Source organism: Spinacia oleracea, chromosome 1, assembly GCF_020520425.1.
Source record: "Spinacia oleracea cultivar Varoflay chromosome 1, BTI_SOV_V1, whole genome shotgun sequence".
Classification (NCBI taxonomy): domain Eukaryota; kingdom Viridiplantae; phylum Streptophyta; class Magnoliopsida; order Caryophyllales; family Amaranthaceae; genus Spinacia; species Spinacia oleracea.
This window is the reverse complement of record NC_079487.1, coordinates 1,057,341-1,079,205: the sequence shown is the minus strand read 5'-3', so window position 1 is coordinate 1,079,205 and position 21,865 is coordinate 1,057,341. Positions and strand designations below refer to the sequence as shown.

Genomic DNA, 21,865 nt, shown 5'->3' with positions numbered 1-21,865 from the left:
CTCCTAGCTACCTGCATACCATAACGTGCAGCAGCTGCCTCACTAGTGCATGCATGTAGCACCCCGACAATTCTCCATTTTCTAGAATAACTCAAAAATATATCGCTTCTTGTTGTGGGGTTTTTCCGGTGAGATACCTGGGAGGTTTCTTGGTAACTTTTACAGATTAAACAAGATTGTATTTTTATAGAGAGAGAAAGTAGAGAGAAGGCAGAGCAGTAATTGCTCTAGAATGTATTGATTGTGCCCCTTTTTTCTAGGGAAGTGGGAATATTTATAGTACTAGGTTTTTGGGGGAATGACCTAATATTCCCCTTACATGATTGGCTGGGGAATGGGAGGAGGACACGTGTCCTTTCTCCTTACAATTCTCTGGCCTCTTTTGGCAATAGTGGGCTGTTTGGGCCTATTGTGCTTAGTCATTCACTTGGGATACATACTAATTAAGCCCCTTTCCAGGTATAGGTTTTATACATACATTTATACACACTTAAATACATACACTGTAGATACCTAGATTAATACCCATGCCTCGGAGTAGACTTCGTATGATTTCTGCTTTAGGGGGCGCAATACGTGCCATGTGTCACGTCCTCATTGGTACACGAAGGCACGGTAATTTTGCCCACAACATTTGCCCCTCAAGAAGGGCATTTCTGGAAACACATTCCGGGTATCGCTTCTTGACTCTTGTTTTGCATCTTCATCTTTGGGTCAGGTGTTGAGATGGTGACACGTGTCACCTTTCTCCATTTTGCCCCTCCCTATATATAGAGGTGAGGGGGGGTAAATTTCATTTTTTACATTTCATTTTCACAGAGCTTTCATAGGCGATTTCCGGCGTGTTCCTACCACCATCAGGCGATTTCCGGCCACCAGGAGACTCATCCTTTTCCTCGTCACACTCATCCCGTTCTTCGCGAAACTCATCTCGTTCTTCGCGAAACTCATCCTGTTCTTCACCAAGTACTTCGCAGATCTTTCAAGGTTAGTTTTCGCCTTTCTTGTTTTTGTTATCCTCTCGTCATTTTTCCCTTTGTTAGCGGCCGACCTCTTAGTACTAGGTAAGGGTTTAAAGGTTTTATTTAAGATTTTTCCGCCGTTCATCTTTTGTCGGGGCGGACGTCCAATCGCGTCTTTTTCTTCATTGTTGGTCACCCCTAAGCCGTGCTTCGTTCACTATGCAGAAGGCATGGCTAGAACCAAGCAAACGGCAGATCCGACGCGCCTGCGCTTGCGGGAAGAAGCATCGACACCTCCTAGGGAGAGATATTCTTCCACCGCCTCGGCAGTCGACGAAGAATTTGCCGAACTCTTTCAAGAGATCGACGAGTACGTCGAGGCGGGGGAGCAGGCGGCAAGCTCGTCGGAGGGTACAGCGAGCCAGGCAGTGGGGGAGCCAAGCGTCGCTCCATTGTCATCGGCCGCCGAGGAACAAGAAGCTGCTCCCCAGCTTATTAGGCCCAGAGGACGGGAGGAGGCCCAATTGCTTCCGTCAGAGATTCACCCAGACGTGGGCTGGATGCGGTGGCTAGACAGGCACGGAGCCAAGATGAGGGATGACCTCTGCGTGGGGGAAGGGTACCAAATGCGCGTGCCGGCCGGTCTGGACTCGACCGTCAGCCTGCTTGCCGAGGGAGAATTCCCTGTGTATGCCGCGTCAATCAAACTCGGCATGAGATTCCCTCCACACCCCTTCGTTGTGGAGGTGTTAGATGGTTTCAATATTGGGGTGGCCCAGCTGACCCCCAACTCATGGGCGGATATCTTTGGCTACATTGCCAAATGTGCATTGAACGACGTGGAGCCGTCCTTCAACGCCTTTCTGCATCTGGTCTCCCTCTCTCGTTCCCCCAGTGCCGCCAAAGGGTGGTTTAATCTGAGCAGCCGTGGTACCTACCAGACAGTGGTCGGCAAGCTCAGCAAGTGGCATATGTGGAGGAAGAGGTGGGTCGTGTTTTATACTGACGACCAGGAGATGTATGAGAGAATGAGCCGTTGGAACTGTGACGCCAACTTCATGGATCGTGACGAGCCCCTTCCCCCCCTTACTGCCGAAGAGTGGGATCAGATAATGGTCCTGTTCAGGGCCAACACTTACCACTTAACAGTGGATAAGAGTTTCCATGTGCCGGCCGAGTGGTTGCCGCACATTAGCCAGTTTCGGAACGAGGCCTTTCTAGCGGCCGTAGGCTTAGGATATTCCATGACTCGAGGTTGTATGCCAATTTATGTGTCGTTCTGCGTTGGTCTATTCATTTTTTCTAACTTTGGATTTCTTTTGTTCACAGAGGAAGGAATGAGCAAGCTATCGGCGGCAGATATTGGGAAGGGCGATATGACCGATTGGATGGCGGACATCTATGAGGCCAAGATGCAGAAAGCCAAGGCCGAGTTGGAGGAGAAGGTGAGTATTCTCTTAGGTTGTCGTTTTTTTTTTTCTTTTTTGCAAGTTAAACTTCTCCCGTCCAGCGTCTATAGTGGACGTCTTTTTAGTGACGAGCCGATATCCTGATATCTGACCCGTGTTTGCTAAGGTAGGCCTCGTCACTTTTTATTGACGGGCCCCTTAGTTAGCGTTTTTTCAAGTGACTCGTGATTGATAGGGTACGCCTCGTCATTTTTGAGACGGGCGTCCTTTTTAATGACGAGCCACTATCTTGTGAGTGACTTGTGATTGATAAGGTACGCCTCGTCATTTTTAAGACGGGCGTCCTTTTTAATGACGAGCCACTATTTGTGAGTGACTTGTGATTGATAAGGTACGCCTCGTCATTTTTAAGACGGGCGTCCTTTTTAATGACGAGCCACTATCTCGTGAGTGACTTGTGATTGATAAGGTACGCCTCGTCATTTTTAAGACGGGCGTCCTTTTTAATGACGAGCCACTATCTCGTGAGTGACTTGTGATTGATAAGGTACGCCTCGTCATTTTTTAAAACGGGCGTCCTTTTTAATGACGAGCCACTATCTTGTGAGTGACTTGTGATTGATAAGGTACGCCTCGTCATTTTTAAAACGGGCGTCCTTTTTAATGACGAGCCACTATCTTGTGAGTGACTTGTGATTGATAAGGTACGCCTCGTCATTTTTAAAACGGGCGTCCTTTTTAATGACGAGCCACTATCTTGTGAGTGTCTTGCGATTGATAAGGTACGCCTCGTCATTTTTAAGACGGGCGTCCTTTTTAATGACGAGCCACTATCTTGTGAGTGGCTTGTGATCGATGAGGTACGCCTCGTCATTTTGAAGACGGGCGTCCTTTTAAATGACGAGCCACTACATGGTGAGTGACTTGCGATAGATGACGAGGCCTAATATTTGACTGTCCTTTCTTTTTTAGCAAGCTAAGGACGCGGCTAGGGCGTCAGGGAAGAAGAAGGGGACGACTCTGTCCCAGCTGAAGAAGAGAGCTGTGCCGGCTGGCTCGGAGACTCCGAGTACCTTCAAGAAGCCAAAACCTCTACCTCGCCGTCTCGTGAAGAAAGACGAGTCGAAGGTTGCTGAGGGGGGATGCCCTGATGACGAAGAGATGGGCGTGGACAAGCCGTCTCTGGTGGTGGACTTGGTGGAGGACCCTCTTTCGGGAATCCCGGCCGACGTCCGCTCTCAGATACCGGCGGAGGTGGCCCGCCGAGCTAGGTCTTCGGGCGGTAAGTATTATTCGAACGTCGTTCAGACGTATCGAGCCTCCTCTGGCAGTTCTTCTTACTCTCCGCGTCATCCTAAGGCCATTGTTTTTCCTATAGCCAAAGACAAAGGGAAGGATGCAGCTGCTGCCGAGGATGAGAACGTACCTGCTACTCCACACTATTCGTCAAAGGATAGGGTGGCTATATGCCGCAAGGTTTTTAAGGCCGTCCCCGCTGAGTATGTTGCTTCTCTTCCTGGCCGCAAGACTGACGCCCAGTTTGGTGCGATCCAGGCCACTCTTCTCGACGTAAGTCTATTTCCAACTTGCTTGTACTTGTCTTCCCTTTTAGAGTCATTTACTAATATGTAGCTTCTTCTGCAGTTGTTCTGCCGCATGGAATTCTGCAAGAGCTGGAAGGCCCGCACTGCTGAGGAGCTCAAAGCTCAGGTGGCTGAGTCCACCCACCATGGTGACTATGCGTTCAAGTCCATTGAAGAGGTCCGCCTGCAGATGCAGACGACCATAGACCTTCAAGCGAAGGAGGTGGCTGCGTTGAGATCTGACAAGGCCGAGCTGCTTAAGAAGATCTTGGCGCAGGACAAGGACATGGTGGCAATGGTCGAGGAAGCCAAGACAGCGGCGGCGGAAATACGGGCGCTTCAGGACCAGTTGCGGGAGTACCCTCAGGTCAAAGAGGCGGCTGAGGAAGCCGAGCATCTTCGTGGGGAGCTAGAGACGGCCAGATCGCAAGTTCGCACCTTGCGTGAGCGTCTTCTGGAATCCTATGATCAGGGGGAACAAGCGACCAAGGACGCTGTTAAGCACGCCTGGGAGAGCCACATGTCAGAGTATGATCTTGGGTGGTTCCAGCGGCGAATGGAGCACAGTGCCGCTGTGTTGGCTGCTGAACGTCTTGGTCAGCCGCCCCCTGAGTTTGTATCATCTGATGACGAGGACGATGCGGCCGCCCCCTGATTTGCTTCCTTTCCTATTTTTTTAAAAAATTTTATTCAAGCGTTCCAGTGCCTAAGGGCAAAAACAATTATATTGTAAAGTTTTGGCGCTGATGGCGTCTGTATCATTGTGCCTGCTGAGCACACAACAATTCTCTTTCTTTTTCCTGGTCAGGAATTCTGAGCTACTTTCACACGCCTTTCTACGGGCGTTGTTTTATAAGTAAATAGGTTTTTTGATGTTTCTCCTATCTCGCATTTACTTGCTCTTCATAATTTGATTATTCCTTGATCAATAGGCTTAATAGGCTTAATCAATAGGTATGGTTGCCAAGGTGCATCCGAGAGTACACTAAGCACGTTAATGCCGCAGGCAACTGAGTAGGCGCTAGGCCCTACTTTGGTCGTCACTTTCTTTGGCGAGCGTGTCTATAACGATATTGATTGGAGCAAGTCAATCAATAGGTATGATTGCCGCTAGACATGCTCGTCAAATGGACTGGCCGGCCAAACATTCGTGCCGCCGCGCTTTTTAGCAAGCAACCTTTGTTTCGAAGTTAATCGTGCCGCTGAACTTTTGAGCGGACAACCTTTGTTTCCAAGTGTTTGGTGCCGCTGGCAACTGAGCATGCGCTAGGCCCTACTTTGGTCGTCACTTTCTTTGGCGAGCGTGTCTATGACGATATTGATTGACGCAAGTCAATCAATAGGTATGATTGCCGCTAGACATGCTCGTCAAACGGACTGGCCGGCCAAACATTCGTGCCGCCGCGCTTTTTAGCAAACACCCTATGTTTCAAAGTTTCGAAGTTATACAATTAGGCTTTGTTTCGAAGTTAATCGTGCCGCTGAACTTTTGAGCGGACAACCTTTGTTTCCAAGTGTTTGGTGCCGCTGGCAACTGAGCATGCGCTAGGCCCTACTTTGGTCGTCACTTTCTTTGGCGAGCGTGTCTATGACGATATTGATTGACGCAAGTCAATCAATAGGTATGATTGCCGCTAGACATGCTCGTCAAACGGACTGGCCGGCCAAACATTCGTGCCGCCGCGCTTTTTAGCAAACACCCTATGTTTCAAAGTTTCGAAGTTATACAATTAGGCTTTGTTTCGAAGTTAATCGTGCCGCTGAACTTTTGAGCGGACAACCTTTGTTTCCAAGTGTTTGGTGCCGCTGGCAACTGAGCATGCGCTAGGCCCTACTTTGGTCGTCACTTTCTTTGGCGAGCGTGTCTATAACGATATTGATTGACGCAAGTCAATCAATGGGTATGATTGCCGCTAGACATGCTCGTCAAACGGACTGGCCGGCCAAACATTCGTGCCGCCGCGCTTTTTAGCAAACACCCTATGTTTCAAAGTTTGTTCATGCCGCTGGGCTTTTGAGCGAACAACCTATGTTTCAAAGTTGTTCATGCCGCTGGGCTTTTGAGCGAACAACCTATGTTTCAAAGTTGTTCATGCCGCTGGGCTTTTGAGCGAACAACCTATGTTTCAAAGTTGTTCATGCCGCTGGGCTTTTGAGCGAACAACCTATGTTTCAAAGTTGTTCATGCCGCTGGCACGTATTATGCTGTACTGGTCGGCCAGCGGCTTGCTTATATTAGGAGGGTAGTTGGATAGGTGATCAGCCTACAACTTGGTGCTAATCTGGGCCACTACTTAGGCTTCAAACAATTAGTCTTGCTGAGTTTTTGCTAATCTGGGCCACTTCTCAGGCCGTCATACAATTAGGCTTTGGTTATGCATTGGAGTGTATATGTTTATATTCATTGTGCGAACAATAAATATTACGAAACAAATAGAGTAGTATTATTTATAACTTTGCAAGGCGAATTTAGCCGGTTACAAAAGTAATTACTACCCTACTATGACCATTAGAGGCCGCCCCTTGGGCAATGGATCGTGGTAAGTAAGACAAGGCTTAGCACATATCTTGGAAGAAATATTTCTTGAGGTTGTCGGCATTCCAAGTGCGTGAAATAGGGCGGCCTTGCATGTCTTGAATGCGGTAGGTTCCATCTCTAACTTCATCATAGATCTCGTAAGGTCCCTCCCAAGTGGGCGTCAGCTTACCTTGTTCATTTGCTCGTCCTGTGGACTCCATTTTTCTGAGGACAAAATCTCCCACTTTGAGCACTCTATTAGAGACTCTCTTGTTGTATTCTCTTGCCATCCTTATCTTGTACAGCTGTTGCCTGAGCGCTGCATTTCCTCTAACCTCGGGCAGAAAGTCCAAGGCTGCTTTCATTGTCTCCCAGTTAGCATTTTCGTCATACAGCATGACTCTCAACGGTTGCTCACACATTTCTATGGGTAGGACAGCCTCGGCGCCATAGGCTAGCAGGAAGGGCGTTTCACCGGTTGAATTCTTAGCCGTGGTGCGGATGGACCATAAGACATTTGGCAGCTCATCAGCCCATAGACCTTTGGCTTCGTCAAGCTTCTTTTTAATTCCTTCAGAGATAATTTTGTTGAACGCCTCAACCTGACCATTGGCTTGGGGTCGTCCGACTGATGCAAAACAGGTGTGTATACCGTGATCTGCCAGCCACTCTTTCAGCTTAGGCGTCTCAAACTGGGGCCCATTATCGAAGACTATAGCCTGTGGAATCCCAAAGCGAGTCATGATGTTCTTCCAAATGAATGCTCTCACATCAGCAGTTTTTATGTTTTTGAGCGCTTCTGCCTCCACCCATTTGGTGAAGTAATCTACGGCAACGATGACATAACGCCTTCCTCCTGGTGCGGTCGTGAATGGGCCTAGGAGATCCATCCCCCATTTAGCAAATGGAATTGGGCTTATAATGGGCGTCAGAACTCGTGCCGGTTGATGTATTAGGTGAGAAAAGCGCTGACATTTGTCACACTTCTTGACCAGTGAGATTGCGTCCTCCTTAAGGGTCGGCCAGTAATAGCCGGTTCGAAGTGCCTTTTCAGCCAAAGCCCTTCCACCAATATGCGAGCTGCACAACCCCTGATGAAGGTCTTCTAAAATTTCCTGCCCCTTCTCAGGTGTTACACATCTTAACAAAGGACGGGAGTAGGCCTTTTTGTAGAGGGTGCCGTTCCACATTTCAAACCAAGAACATTTCTTTTGAAGTTTTGCCGCTTCCCTTGAGTCTTCGGGCAAGACTCCATTCATTTTGAAGTTTACTATGTCATCCATCCATGTGGACGTTCTGTCAAGAGTTTCCACTTCCATTTGCTCAACACTTTTGTGCTCTTTTACCTCCCAGAACACGTGCCGAGGGGTATCACAAGACGCGGAACTTGCCAACTTTGACAGGGCATCAGCTTGGTTATTTTCCGAGCGAGGGACTTGCCTTACTTCAAAACTTTTCAGTGGCTCTACTTCCTGATGGACGGCCTGCATGTATTTGACCATAGTCGGATCCCTAGCTTCGTAGGTCCCATTAACTTGGCTCACAATCAGTTGGGAGTCAGATAGTGCTACAATCTCCTCGGCGCCTGCCGCCTTACACATTTTAATGCCACAAAGCAGGGCTTCATATTCGGCTTCATTATTTGACGCCTGGAAGTTAAATCGCATAGCATATTCAAAAGTATCTCCTTCTGGGGAGTGACAGATTATCCCTGCTCCACATCCATTCTGTGTGGATGAGCCGTCTACATACACTGTCCACACTGTGCTTGTATTCTTGGCAAAGTCTGGCCTCGTCATTTCAACAATGAAGTCGGCACATGCCTGCCCCTTGACAGCTTTCCTCGGCTCATAGGTGATATCAAAGGCGTTCAGCTCTATTGCCCAATTCAGCATTCGTCCTGACGCCTCCAGCTTTGTGAAGGGCAGTTTGAGCGGCTGATCGGTGTAGATCACAATTTTGTGAGCTAAGAAATAAGGACGGAGCTTTTTGCTGGCCATGAACAGAGCTAAGCCAAACTTTTCCACTGTAGGATATCTAACTTCAGCATTTTGAAGAACATGACTGACAAAGTATACCGGCATCTGTATTCCCTCCCTCTCTGTCAGTAGAACGGCACTCAACGAGTGCTCGGACACGGCGAGATACATGTACAAAGTCTCTCCTAGCAAGGGACTAACAAGACGAGGCAAGGTGTGTAAGTGCTCCTTTAATCTGACCAATGCCGCCTCGGCCTCGTCCGACCATTCAAACTTGGCCTTCTTTCTGACAGATCTAAAAAAGTAGTGGCACTTGTCTCCAGCCCTGGAAAGGAATCTGCCCAGGGCGGCCAAGCAACCTGTGAGCCGCTGGACCTCCTTCACTGTCTTTGGTGAGCTCATATCAATTACTGCCTGGATTTTGTCTGGGTTAGCTTCAATTCCTCTTTCATCAATCAAGAAACCTAAGAATTTGCCTGCCGTCACCCCGAACACACACTTCTTAGGATTCAACCTCATGTTGTAAGCTCGAATAGTCTCAAATGTCTCTCTGAGATCAGTTATATGCGCCGCCCTCAGCTTACTTTTTACGATCATATCGTCAATGTAAGCTTCAATATTCCTGCCGAGCTGCTTAATGAACACAGTGTTAATAAGACGCTGAAAAGTGGCCGGTGCATTTTTTAACCCAAACGGCATCACCTTGTAGCAGTAAAGGCCTTGTTCAGTAACAAATGACGTTTTCTCCTGGTCGTCAGGCCACAACGGAATCTGGTGAAACCCTGAGTAGGCATCCATAAAGCTCATCATGGCATGCCCCGCTGTAGAGTCGACGAGCCGGTCAATCTTGGGCAATGGGAAACTGTCCTTTGGACATGCCCTATTGAGGTTGGTGTAATCAACACACATTCTCCAGGTACCATTAGGTTTTTTGACGAGGACCACATTAGCAACCCAGTCGGGGTACTGACTAGGCCTGACGAACCCAGCCTCCATCAACTTCTGTATTTCCGCGGCTGCCGCCTGATTTCTATCTTCCCCATGGTTCCTTTTCTTCTGACGAACCGGTTTAACGGTTGGGTCCACATTCAGCTTATGGACGGCCACAGCAGGGTCAATACCCGGCATTTCGTCCACCGTGAAAGCAAAGATATCTTCAAATTCTCTCAAAAGGTGGACCAATTCTGCCGCCAGCGGGTCGTCAGGAGAAATCCCAATGGGCACTACTCTGTCAGGTTTGTCTGTGTTTAAAACCACATTGAAATGGGCCCCAACAGGCTCTGGGCGTCTCTCTTCCATGTGCCCTGCTGAGATAGTTAATGTTTCTTTGACGACCTTGGGTTGCGTGTCGCCACATTTTCGTTTGTTGCTCGACGTCCCTTTCTCTTCACCCGTCCCCCATGCTTCTGGACTCAAGGTGGTTAGGTAGCAATCTCTAGCTTGTTGCTGGTCACCATGTATAGTGCTGACGCTCCCATCGTCACAAATGATCTTAAGAAGCATCAGATGAGTCACAATGACAGCCTTTGCCCTGTTCAACGTGGGACGCCCCAAGATGATGTTATATGCCGTCAGATCTTTCACTATGAGAAAACGGACATCCATTTGCCGAGATTCCTTTTTATTTCCCATCCTCAGAGGAAGGGTAATTATGCCGACTGGGTGGATGACACTACCTCCGAAGCCTATAATGGGATAGTGGATTTTCTCAATTTTTGAGGGATCATGTTGCAGCCGATTCAAGCACTCTAGACTAATTATGTCCGACGAACTTCCTGTATCAACCAAAATACGCCTAACCCTTAGGTTAGCTACTTTTAACTCAATTACCAAAGGATCGTCATGCGGGGTGGAGATTTTCCCACGGTCGGCCTCGCCGATTTCAACTTTTGGAAACGGGTCAACTGTGGCCTTGCCGGACAGCATCACTTGTCCCAGTCGCTTGGCATAATCCTTCTGGCCCCTCATGGTCGGCCCGCCGGCGGCCAATCCTCCTGAGATGACTGCCACGCACTCCGGGTCGGTACGATTCCCATCTTCCTCCGAGGGGGGGGATTTGTTTTTCTTGTAGAAGGGTTTGCCAGAACCTCCCGTGTTCCTGCTGATATAACTTTTTAAGAACCCCTTGGTGGCTAGGCCATCCAATGCCCTTTTCAAGCTCTTACATTCATTGGTGTCATGCCCAATGTCACTGTGAAAGTGACAGTACAGTTTGGGGTCCCTACTTTCTGGTGGTGACTTCATGGGAAATGGACGATCAATGTCATATTTGGACCCGACGTCCATCAGGATTGTGTACATGTCTGTGTTATACTCGAAACGCTCCCGATCATAAGTTCTGGGCCGTTTCTGACCTGCCGCTCCGGGGGCCCTGTCTGATTCTTTTGCAATAGCCCACGTCCCGTTAGGCCGGTTCTTCTTTTCAAATTTCTCCTTTTTTGCCGCTAGCTCGGCGTTATCACTTCCTCTGGGGTCTTTCGGGACGCTGCAAATCTCTGTTGCATGAATGAAGGCCTCCGCCTCATCCAGCACTTCTGCCATTGTTCGGACGCTTTTCTTTACCAGATCAAACTTGAAAGAGCCCTTTTTAAGCCCTCGAATGAAGTTATCGAATGCAACACCATCTGGCAAATCCGGAATTTGCCCTGCCTCTAGATTGAATCTCTTCACATAACTCCTCAGGGACTCGTCCTTCCCTTGCCGAATCCTACTCAGATGCATGCTCGTCTTCTTCTCTTCCTTGTGAGCCATGAACCGAGTAGAGAACAATAGCTCGAGCTCCGAAAAAGAGCGAATAGTTCCGGCTGGAAGTCTCTCGAACCACTTAGAGGCTACTCCTTTGAGTGTGCCCGGGAAATACTTACACCAAGTTGAGTCAGTTGTTCCTTGGACATACATGTGATGCCGGTAAACCAAGAGGTGCATGTCCGGATCTGTGGTACCATCGTAAGCATCAATGTTGGGCGGCTTGACTTTGGGTTCCCTCGGGGCTCTCATGATAGAGTCTGCAAAAGGGGTGGTGTGCCCTAATGCCATGTTGGACACCCCCTCCTGAATGTGATATACAGGGTCTTGACGCCTGGAGTAAGGTAGCCGCAGGGAGGACTCGCGTCCGCGAGTTTGACGGGTTGGACGGGTGGCCCCTGGACGTGCCTGGCTCAGATGCGTATAAGTTGGATGAGGGAGAGGTCTATCCGGCATGACGGGGGTTGACCCGGTGTCAGAAAGTTCCGACTCAGAGTCGGGCAACTGCTCTGCGCGTGGCTGCTCACGTCCTCGGGACGTTTCTCCGACCAGCCGCCTTGGCATTCGGCGTGGTAGGTAAGACATGGTCTGATTTGGCTGACTTGTTGGCGGCTGTCTCCTTAGGTCCTCGCCTGTCAGCCTGGTCCAGACATTTGGGGGGCGTAAAGAAAGTGTTGGCCTATTGCTTGCCGGCCTCTCATGATTTGCAGCCACAGCAGTGGTGTAAATCAGCATACTCTTCTGTACCTCAGCATTAACTGTCTTCCCTACATCAGCTTGGAACTCGGCCAAAATAGCCCGAAGAGCACCCACATAGACAGGCATATCAGGGTTCTCCTCTATTACCGTATCCACCCGAGGATCCAGGTGTCCTCCAGGAGGGGTGCGATTGGCCTGGTCGTCCTCCTCGCTGAGCACCTCTACCTCGGCAGTGTGACGAGGGGTGTGCCCGGCCGCAAATGTACGTGCGGCATCTTCAGTGATTCTTGTGGCCGGCGTATGATGTTCAGTCGGCATTTCTCTTTCGAGGGGTGGCCGCTCTACGCGTGTAGGCCGCCCAGCATCGTTGTCCTGTCGTTGATCTTCCATGTTACCGTACCTCCCCACAGACGGCGCCAAATGTTGTGGGGTTTTTCCGGTGAGATACCTGGGAGGTTTCTTGGTAACTTTTACAGATTAAACAAGATTGTATTTTTATAGAGAGAGAAAGTAGAGAGAAGGCAGAGCAGTAATTGCTCTAGAATGTATTGATTGTGCCCCTTTTTTCTAGGGAAGTGGGAATATTTATAGTACTAGGTTTTTGGGGGAATGACCTAATATTCCCCTTACATGATTGGCTGGGGAATGGGAGGAGGACACGTGTCCTTTCTCCTTACAATTCTCTGGCCTCTTTTGGCAATAGTGGGCTGTTTGGGCCTATTGTGCTTAGTCATTCACTTGGGATACATACTAATTAAGCCCCTTTCCAGGTATAGGTTTTATACATACATTTATACACACTTAAATACATACACTGTAGATACCTAGATTAATACCCATGCCTCGGAGTAGACTTCGTATGATTTCTGCTTTAGGGGGCGCAATACGTGCCATGTGTCACGTCCTCATTGGTACACGAAGGCACGGTAATTTTGCCCACAACACTTCTCATATCTCAAAGGCAAATATATATTGTATAATCAGGTATATAAATCCTAACTCAATTTGACAACTAATCATACTAATACTCCGTAGGAAATTAGTAGTTGTACTTGTACCATATCAAAACTCTAATTATATTATTCTAATTCTATCTTAACACCCCTTTGTAACACCCCGACAATTCTCCATTTTCTAGAATAACCCTTTTATAAATATAACTATGAAAATTATCAAAGTATTATCGCCCGTGTGAAAACGTAACGGCTTATTCACAATTTTGCAGCGAAAAACAAAAAACTAACTTTAGGTTTATAAATAATCAATTACAGAGTAAAATCCAAAACCAATCAACGAAAATAAAATGATGTAGCTAGTACGACAAGTTTAAAGTTCAATTTAACAAACCCAAATCAACTTAGCAAATCAAAACTAAATACAAGCTCTCTAATCCCGATCCCAATGATGCATCAACTTCAAACCTGTAGATGGGTGATGCTTATTGATCCTTAAAGACTGCTCACCAAAAATGGGTCATCACATGATCAATAAGGCATAGCCATGATCAACACACACAAACAAAGCACGTAATCAGCAAAGTTGAGTACTACATACTAAAGCAATGCATAAACATTCCTAGCATGATACTAATAAAGCATAAGTAAGGACGACCCAAACATATTAACTTGAAACCACATTTGACTAGACTAGACCTTTGTATCATTAGTATTATTTTAATTGAAATAGTCAATGGACCGAGTTGTCCAACCAGAAGTTTTCACTAAGGAAGACGAGGTACGGGCGCGACTCCGTAACCTCAGTGACCTACGATATTGAGGAAATTTTGAATAAAATAGAACACGGTGATCAATCCGGTCCCAGAAAAGGCCATGGGCTACCACCATGAACCCCAACTCTTGTTTGTCCGTCGCTTCAGACGTGCACAGTCTAAAGCTATTGCTATTCAGTTTCACTTTACATGATTTACCAATTAATACTTTGTTATGACTCATCAATCACATAAATCACGTAATCAACAAGTATTCACAATTGTTTTTATCTTGGAATTAAGTAAGCAATCGCAAAATTATCAATCAAGAACTCATTCCAGTTAATTCAACCTTTCCTTTAACAATGGTTAACCCCTTTATATAGGTATAAAGTTTCAACTTACTAAACAAGGTCCTCAACCCTCATAAAGTAGTGAAATGCTAAAAGGGAACAACTATCAATCAATCTAAACCAATATATATAAAATAATATAAAGTTCCCAACTGACATGCTTGCATCAATCATCCATGCTAACATGTTATAATTCTCATAATAAAGTTCTATGCTCAATGCATTCATTCAACGACATTGAATCGTGAAATTTCCAACATAAACCAGTCCACACATACATCCAACATAGTTTCAACAATAGCACACATTTCACAAACACACAGGTATGTACGTACCTTGTGTAAACAAATTGATAGGCTACTTTAGCACTTTCCAAAGTCGCCTATAGAGAATTCTCCGCCTAAAACAACCAACAAGGATCCCCAATCAACTTCTAATCATTCACAACTATAATAAAGCATTCTAAATACATCCTAAACATATTTAGAACCTTCCCCAATATCAAAACTTGAATATATAATTTCCTAGAATTATAATTATTGAATTAATGATTGAAATTCGTTGAAAACTCTTCAAAGCATCATACTTTAAATTCCCAGCAATATAAACTTGTTTAAAACTTCTCCAAGACTAACTTAACATGCTTAGAACATCGAAACAATAATTTTAAATCCTTAATCATCCTACCATGATTTAAAACCATTAAAGACTTAAAATTCATGATTTAAATAATTAAAAATCATTATTTCAATGCATTTATATAATCTGAAAATTAAATTTATTATTTAAACATAATATGTAATCTGAAAATTCTAATTAAATCATAAATTTAATTCAATCAAAACATAAATTAAATTTATAAAATATAATTAAAACATTTAATTAACTTAGGGTTTAAGAAATTAACCAAATGAAGATTCAAGGAGATGCTGGCCGGTAGAGCACAGGCGCGGCAGCGGGGGAACGACGGCGAGGTGCGGCACAATAGCGCACCTGTAATACCTCGTATTTTTCTATTATTATAAATATATTTTATTATATTTATAAAGCATTTCATTGTATTTTTACAAATTAATTTCATTTAATGAGAATTAAATGCACTTTTATTTTTAATTAATTTAAATATTAATTATTTCAAAAACCGTATTTTTATTAAATAATTTCAAGGAATTTATTTAATCGGGAATTGTTTGGTCGTATTTCCAAAACGAATTTAATAAACTTAAAGCCCGATCGTTTTGTTTTAATTAAACCCAACAAAGCTTGCAAGGAAATAATGAACTAAGCCCGAAAGCAAGCCCAACTCAAAATTACCCTAACCTAGCCCACAAGGGAGAGAAAACCTATAAATAGACCCTCTCATTAAACCCTCACAAAATTTTCAGCACTCCCTCTCTCTCCTCACTTTCTCTCTCCTTGCAGCACCCTTCCCTCTCCTCTCGTCCGACCCCTTTGCTTGCCGCGCAAGGCACGCTGCCGTGCCGTGTATGCTCGCCCAGCCTCACGCGTCGTGCCTCGTCCCGCAGCCCGCAGCGCCCCGTGTTGATGTTGCCTTGTCCCTCGCCCAGCACTTCGCGTGCCCCTCTCTCTCTCGTCGCCTCGCCATGCAGCGTAACGCCCTCGCTGTTGCTGTGTGTTGCGTGCGCGTCGTCCCGCCCAGCAGCCACGCGAGCTCGTGCCCGCTCGTCGCTGTGTTGCGCGCCCAACGCCTGCCTGTCCCTCTTGCCCTCGTCGCGTGCTCGTGCGCCCTGCTGCTGCGGTGCGTGCGTGTGTTGTGTTGTTGCGTTGATTGTTCGACGCACACGCACACAACACAATTAATTGTTGTGTGCGTGTGTGTTGTTGAATTGGGACAATCAAATTATGTTTTCAAAAATATTAATTTTCGGTTGTTTAAATTGATTTAATTATTGTGATTGAGTTTAATTATTGGATTGTTTAGATTAATTAAAACGGCTATGAACACCGTATTGGGTTAGTATTGTGTTTTAATTAAAGAGATTGGTTTTGATGATTTAAATTATGATTTTCAGATTTTATATGTTATAAAGTGTGGATTTTTGAAGTCAAAACATGTTTTCGGATTAAACTATTGCTAGGGTTTTGGTTTCAAATTGATTAAGCAATTGATTTACATAATTTAATGTCAATTTAAATTATGGGAATCAATCAAAAATTTCAGAATGTTTATGAGCTTTAAAAAGTTGGTTTTTAAGGGTTTTAAAGCGAAAAAGTCAATGTTTTTATACTAGGACTTGAGTTGACTATTTGAGACTATTAAATTACCAATTAATGAATGATTTTTGATAGACTCCTAATATGTAAATAATTAGTCAATGTAAATAATCAGCAAATAACGTAAGATTCTCCTTAGAATTAGCCAATCAAATTGCTGTAATCACGCCTAAAATCATGCAAAGATCATGCTAAGATCATGCATAACCGTTGTACATCTTTTAGTATATATTGCCTACCATAATATCAATAATACTCAAGGAATTAATTCCCTTATTCTCCAACCCGACTGGACCCCACTGCCAGCCCCACCCTTACGGGCCCACTCCTTGCAACCCAATCCACTACCCAGCAGCCCACTCGCATGGTGACAAGGAGTCAGCATGGGATTCATAAGCCCAAGCGCCCCTTTAATTTAAACACTACCACCACTCCTTCTATTTCGCCCATCCCGAAAAACCCGGTGAGTGCTTTAAATGATCACAATTGGAAAGCTGCTATGGTTGATGAATATGATGCTCTAATTAAAAATAAGACGTGGGAGTTGGTGCCCCGTCCATCTAATGTGAATCTTATTCGCTCTATGTGGATTTTTAGACATAAAAAGAAATCTGATGGTTCTTTTGAGAGGCACAAAGCCCGTCTTGTAGGTGATGGCAGGTCCCAACAGGTTGGCATTAATTGTGATGAGACTTTCAGTCCGGTTGTCAAACTAGCTACTATTCGTGCGGTATTAAGCATCGCACTTGCACACTCTTGGCCAATTCATCAATTGGATGTCAAAAATGCTTTTCTCCACGGTAACCTTCATGAGACTGTTTATATGCATCAACCTATTAGATTTCGTAATCCAAAGTATCCTAATCATGTTTGTCTCTTGAAGAAATATTTATATGGTTTAAAGCAGGCTCCACGAGCATGGTATAAGCGTTTCGCCGACTATGTCTCAACTATTGGCTTTAATCATAGCCGATCTGATCACTCTCTCTTTATTTTTTGTCGCGGTACTGACATTGCTTATATTCTGCTATATGTTGATGATATCATTCTAACAGCCTCTTCAGATGCACTAAGAAAATCTATCATGTCTCTACTAAGTGCCGAATTTGCTATGAAGGATTTGGGCCCTTTAAGCTATTTTCTGGGTATTGCCGTTACCAGCACTACACATGGCATGTTTCTTTGTCAGCAGAATTATGCAACAGATATTATAGAACGAGCAGGAATGACTGCTTGTAAACTAAGTCAGACACCCGTCGATACCAAGTCCAAAATTGGCGCAACAGCCGAAGCTTCTTATGATGACCCAACCACATATCGCAAGTGAGCCGGTGCATTACAATACCTCACTCTCACAAGACCAGACATCTCTTATGCCGTTCAACAAGTTTGTCTTCACATGCATGATCCGAAAGTTGAACATATGAATGCTCTTAAACGCATTATACGGTACATTCAAGGTACCATTCAATTCGGTCTTCACCTGTACAGATCCTCTATTGCCTCTCTTATTTCCTATACAGATGCAGATTGGGGTGGGTGTCCAGACACTCTCGCTCCACATCCGGTTATTGTGTTTTTCTTGGGGATAACCTAATCTCATGGTCGTCCAAACGGCAACCCACTATGTCTAAGTCAAGTGCCGAGGCCGAATACCATGGTGTGGTAAATGTTGTTTCAGAGTCTTGTTGGCTACGAAATCTATTTTTGGAGCTCCGGTGTCCCATCCGGAAAGCTACTTTGGTTTATTGTGATAATGTTAGTGCCATTTATCTCTCCGGCAACCCAGTTCAACATCAACGCACTAAACATAATGAGATGGATATTCATTTTGTACGTGAAAAAGTTGCTCGTGGAGAAGTTCGTGTTCTTCACGTCCCGTCCCGTTACCAGATTGCAGACATCTTCATTAAAGGTCTTCCGCGCGTACTATTTGATGATTTTCGGGACAGTCTAAGCGTACGACAACCTCCCGCTTTGACTGCGGGGGTATGATAGACTCCTAATATGTAAATAATTAGTCAATGTAAATAATCAGCAAATAACGTAAGATTCTCCTTAGAATTAGCCAATCAAATTGCTGTAATCACGCCTAAAATCATGCAAAGATCATGCTAAGATCATGTATAACCGTTGTACATCTTTTAGTATATATTGCCTACCATAATATCAATAATACTCAAGGAATTAATTCCCTTACAATTTTTAATTAAACTAAGGGTTTTAGTTTCTTAAATAGTTACTGGAAATTTAGTAAACATGGATAATAATTTCGTTCTGTTATTTTGTTTTATAGAAGTTGATTTCTAGTGAGTCGTGATTCGCACAGTGGCCCCCGTACTTAGGTATTCCAGGTACATACAAGACTAGGGTGACCACCCATCCCTTGAGGACTTTGTGAAGTGTATTGAATGTGAATCATGTGAACTTATATGTTGTTATGAATTCATGTTTGATGATTGGGAATGAATATGTTATTATGAATTCATGTTTAATGTTGAGAACGAGCATGTTATTATTATTATTGAATCTATATGAACGAGCATGTTATGAATTGAATTATGCCTTATAGATTCTATTGAACTATCATGTTATGGACTTTTATAATCATTGAATTATGTCAAGCATGTTGTTCAAGTTGGTTTGCATGTATGAGTAGTGCGCATGCAAGTTGTTATTATTGTTATGCTATAGTACAGGATGTCTAGCATAATTATTGAGCCAGTCGAATATTGCCAGTGAGCAATATATATTCTACCAAAGGGGTAGAATATGTTAGAGAGTCTATGTGAATTGAATTAAGGACAATTCGTGCTAAGGGCACACCCCGCTTGTTAATAGGCAATGTCGGGTTATCTCAAACAGTGTTTTTGAGAAGGAACAATGGGAGTAATTTCACTTGAGTCTTGTTTGATCACAAGTCCTAAAGAATTAAAATAATGAAGTGTCATTGTTGAATTGTTTAATTGTTCAATTGTTTGCATGTTGTGTCTTGAGTCGCCTTGAACATAATATACTAATTAACATAAAGTGTAACCCAAAGAGCTTCAAAACTCTTACCGTCCTTCTTCTTCACAAACAAGACTGGCGCTCCGCAAGGCGATGCACTTGGTCTAATATAACCTTTCTCTAGCAATTCCTCAAGTTGACCTTTCAACTCACTCATTTCTGCTGGAGCCATTCGGTATGGGGCTTTCGAGATAGGTGCAGTTCCGGGTGCTAAATCTATGGTAAAATCGATTGGTCGACTGGGCGGCATTCCCGGGATCTCCTCCGGAAACACGTCCAAGAATTCACTCACCACTGCAATATCCCCTGGTTGCTCTTTCATTACATGGTCTAGGTCTCTCACATTGCATAAGAAGACAGGGTTCCCTTTGTGTATTAGCTTCACGAGTTCCATTGCTGTGACTATTCCTACACTCCTAGGCTTCCCAAAACGGCGATACGATACCACCTTTCCTAGACTAGACTTCAAGTGAATCTTCTGCTTCTCACAGTCAATCTTAGCTTTAAACATGGCCAACCAGTCCATTCCCAAAATCACATCTAAATCTCATAACTCAAACTCAATTAGGCTAGACAAGAATATGGTCTTGGCTATGGTTAAAGGTACATTCCTATGGATCTTGGTGCATTTCACGATCTCACCGGTTGGTATCACTATGGGTACTTCTATTTCCTCGGGTTCTTGCAGTTCTAACTTCTCTAAGATACCATTTGATATAAACGAGTAAGTCGCACCAGAATCAAATAGTACTTTAACTAAAACGAAGTTAATAGAAAAAGTACCAGCTATGACGCCAGACGAGTTTTCGGCTTCCTGCCTAGTGATCACATTCAGCTTCCCTTGGGCAACTCCCTTGTTATAGCCACTTCCATTAGAATTTTCATTGGCATTTCGGTTCCCATTTGGTTGATAGTTCCCTCCGGGCTTTCCATTACCCTTCCCACTATTGCCATTGTTTCCACTCTGGTTACCCCTTTGGTTTCCACCATTATTTCCTCCATTCCGGTTTTGGTTATTCCGGTTGTTGTTCTGGCAGTTGCCTTGGTTACCTTGGTTGGGTTTCCCATTCTTGGCCCAACACTCAAATTCTCTATGGCCTAGCTTCTCACAAAACCTACAGACAATTTGGTTTCCATTACAGTCTCGACCTGGGTGATTAGTATGGCAACGTCTACACTCATAGACTCTTGTTCCATTCCCTGCAGACTGATTCTTATCTCCATTGTTACTGTGGAAGTTGTTCCTATTTCCACCCTGGGTTCCCTTGAACTGGAAATGATTGTTTCCCTTGTTCTTCTTAAAATTCCCTTGATTCTGCTGGCCACCACCTTGGTTTTGGTTGCCAACATCCTTCCTCTTTTTACCAATCCCATTCTTTCTTTGCTGCAGGCGATACAGATGGGCAGCTTTTCCATATAGGGTGTCAAGAGATGTAAAGGTCTCTCCAGCAAGCATTAGTTGCAAGTCCATATTCAATCCACTCTCAAATCTCTGGGCTCTAAGCTCCTCCGTTGCCACCACTTCCGGTGCAAACCTAGATAACTCGATGAACTTCGAATAATACTCTGTTATAGACATACCATCCATTTTCAACTCGATGAACTTCGAATAATACTCTGTTATAGACATACCATCCATACCTTCCGGTGCAAACCTAGTAGTGCAGATCACGACCATCGTAAAGCTCAGGGCCCACCCATAGGGGACCCGGGCCAGTCGACTGACGCGTAATGCCACGCACCTCGTGGCCACCAGGAGGGGGTAACGACTCGTCAGACATGCTGATCAACAATACAACAAGGCATTATACCTTTGACAAAATCGGCACTCATACCGATCCCTAAAAAGAGTGCATTTCACTCATGAAATGGAGTCATACAATTTTTGTTCCTTAAAAACATGATACTAAGTTCATACTTAGCAAAATTCCCTAAGTAAAAATTAACTCCAGCAAAATCAAAATTCTCCCATAATTTTTCATTCATGAATTATGAGGAACGCAAGCAATATACCAAGAACACCTACATTATAAGAAAATACTAGATTCGTAGGTATACTTGGGGGCTAGCATGAAAATGCCCAAATTCAACAAAAATCAACATACTTGCAAAAATTAACATGCACAAACTAATTAAACATGTTATGTGGAACATTTCCAACCATCTAATTAAAAAAAAGGGGCACAAAATCAAAAACCCCCAAATCAATTTCATGCACGAAAATACTTGACAAAAATACTGAAATTGACAAAAAAGCTCAAAATTATTGAAAATTACTTACATTGGGAAGATTGGGAAGTAATTTGGAGTAGAATTCGTGAAGGAAAGCGAAGAAAACGAGCAAAAATCAATAGAGAGAAGTGAAAGGAAGTTTGAGCGAAAATGGTGGACATGGGAAAGGAAGGAGACGGTCCGCGAATTTAAAGACCAGCCCCCCCTTCGCATTTTCAACGCCCAGCTCTGGGCGTTAGATATTCTCGCGCCCACTGCTGGGCGCTGAAAATGCTTCCTAGACAGCGAATATTCGCTGTCGGGCACGCGTACTCCCCTATTTTGTGTAAGATATCCGTTATCTTGATATTTCTATCCCCAAAAAAAAAGAAGAAGAAAAATATATAAACAAAAATATTGTTAAACAAAAAATACACAATGTGGACCCACTTAT

General features: G+C 44.5%; 1 protein-coding gene across 1 annotated transcript; it reads left to right on the top strand.

Moving 5' to 3' along the window:
• Positions 1 to 148: 148 nt before the first annotated feature.
• On the top strand, positions 149 to 2,596 carry LOC130465690 (uncharacterized). The gene is made up of 3 exons (XM_056834557.1): positions 149 to 673; positions 820 to 987; positions 2,292 to 2,596. The coding sequence occupies exons 1-3, from the start codon at positions 528 to 530 to the stop codon at positions 2,365 to 2,367; spliced, it is 390 nt and encodes a 129-aa protein (XP_056690535.1). The 5' UTR covers positions 149 to 527; the 3' UTR covers positions 2,368 to 2,596.
• The last annotated feature ends 19,269 nt before the right edge of the window (positions 2,597 to 21,865 follow it).

Coding starts and splice junctions, on each gene's coding strand:
- LOC130465690 (XM_056834557.1), top strand. CDS start 528: ATGCCTCGGAGTAGACTTCGTATGATTTCTGCTTTAGGGGGCGCAATA. Junction 674..819: donor TTTCTGGAAACACATTCCGG/GTATCGCTTCTT, acceptor TCATTTTCACAG/AGCTTTCATAGGCGATTTCC. Junction 988..2,291: donor TACTTCGCAGATCTTTCAAG/GTTAGTTTTCGC, acceptor TTTTGTTCACAG/AGGAAGGAATGAGCAAGCTA.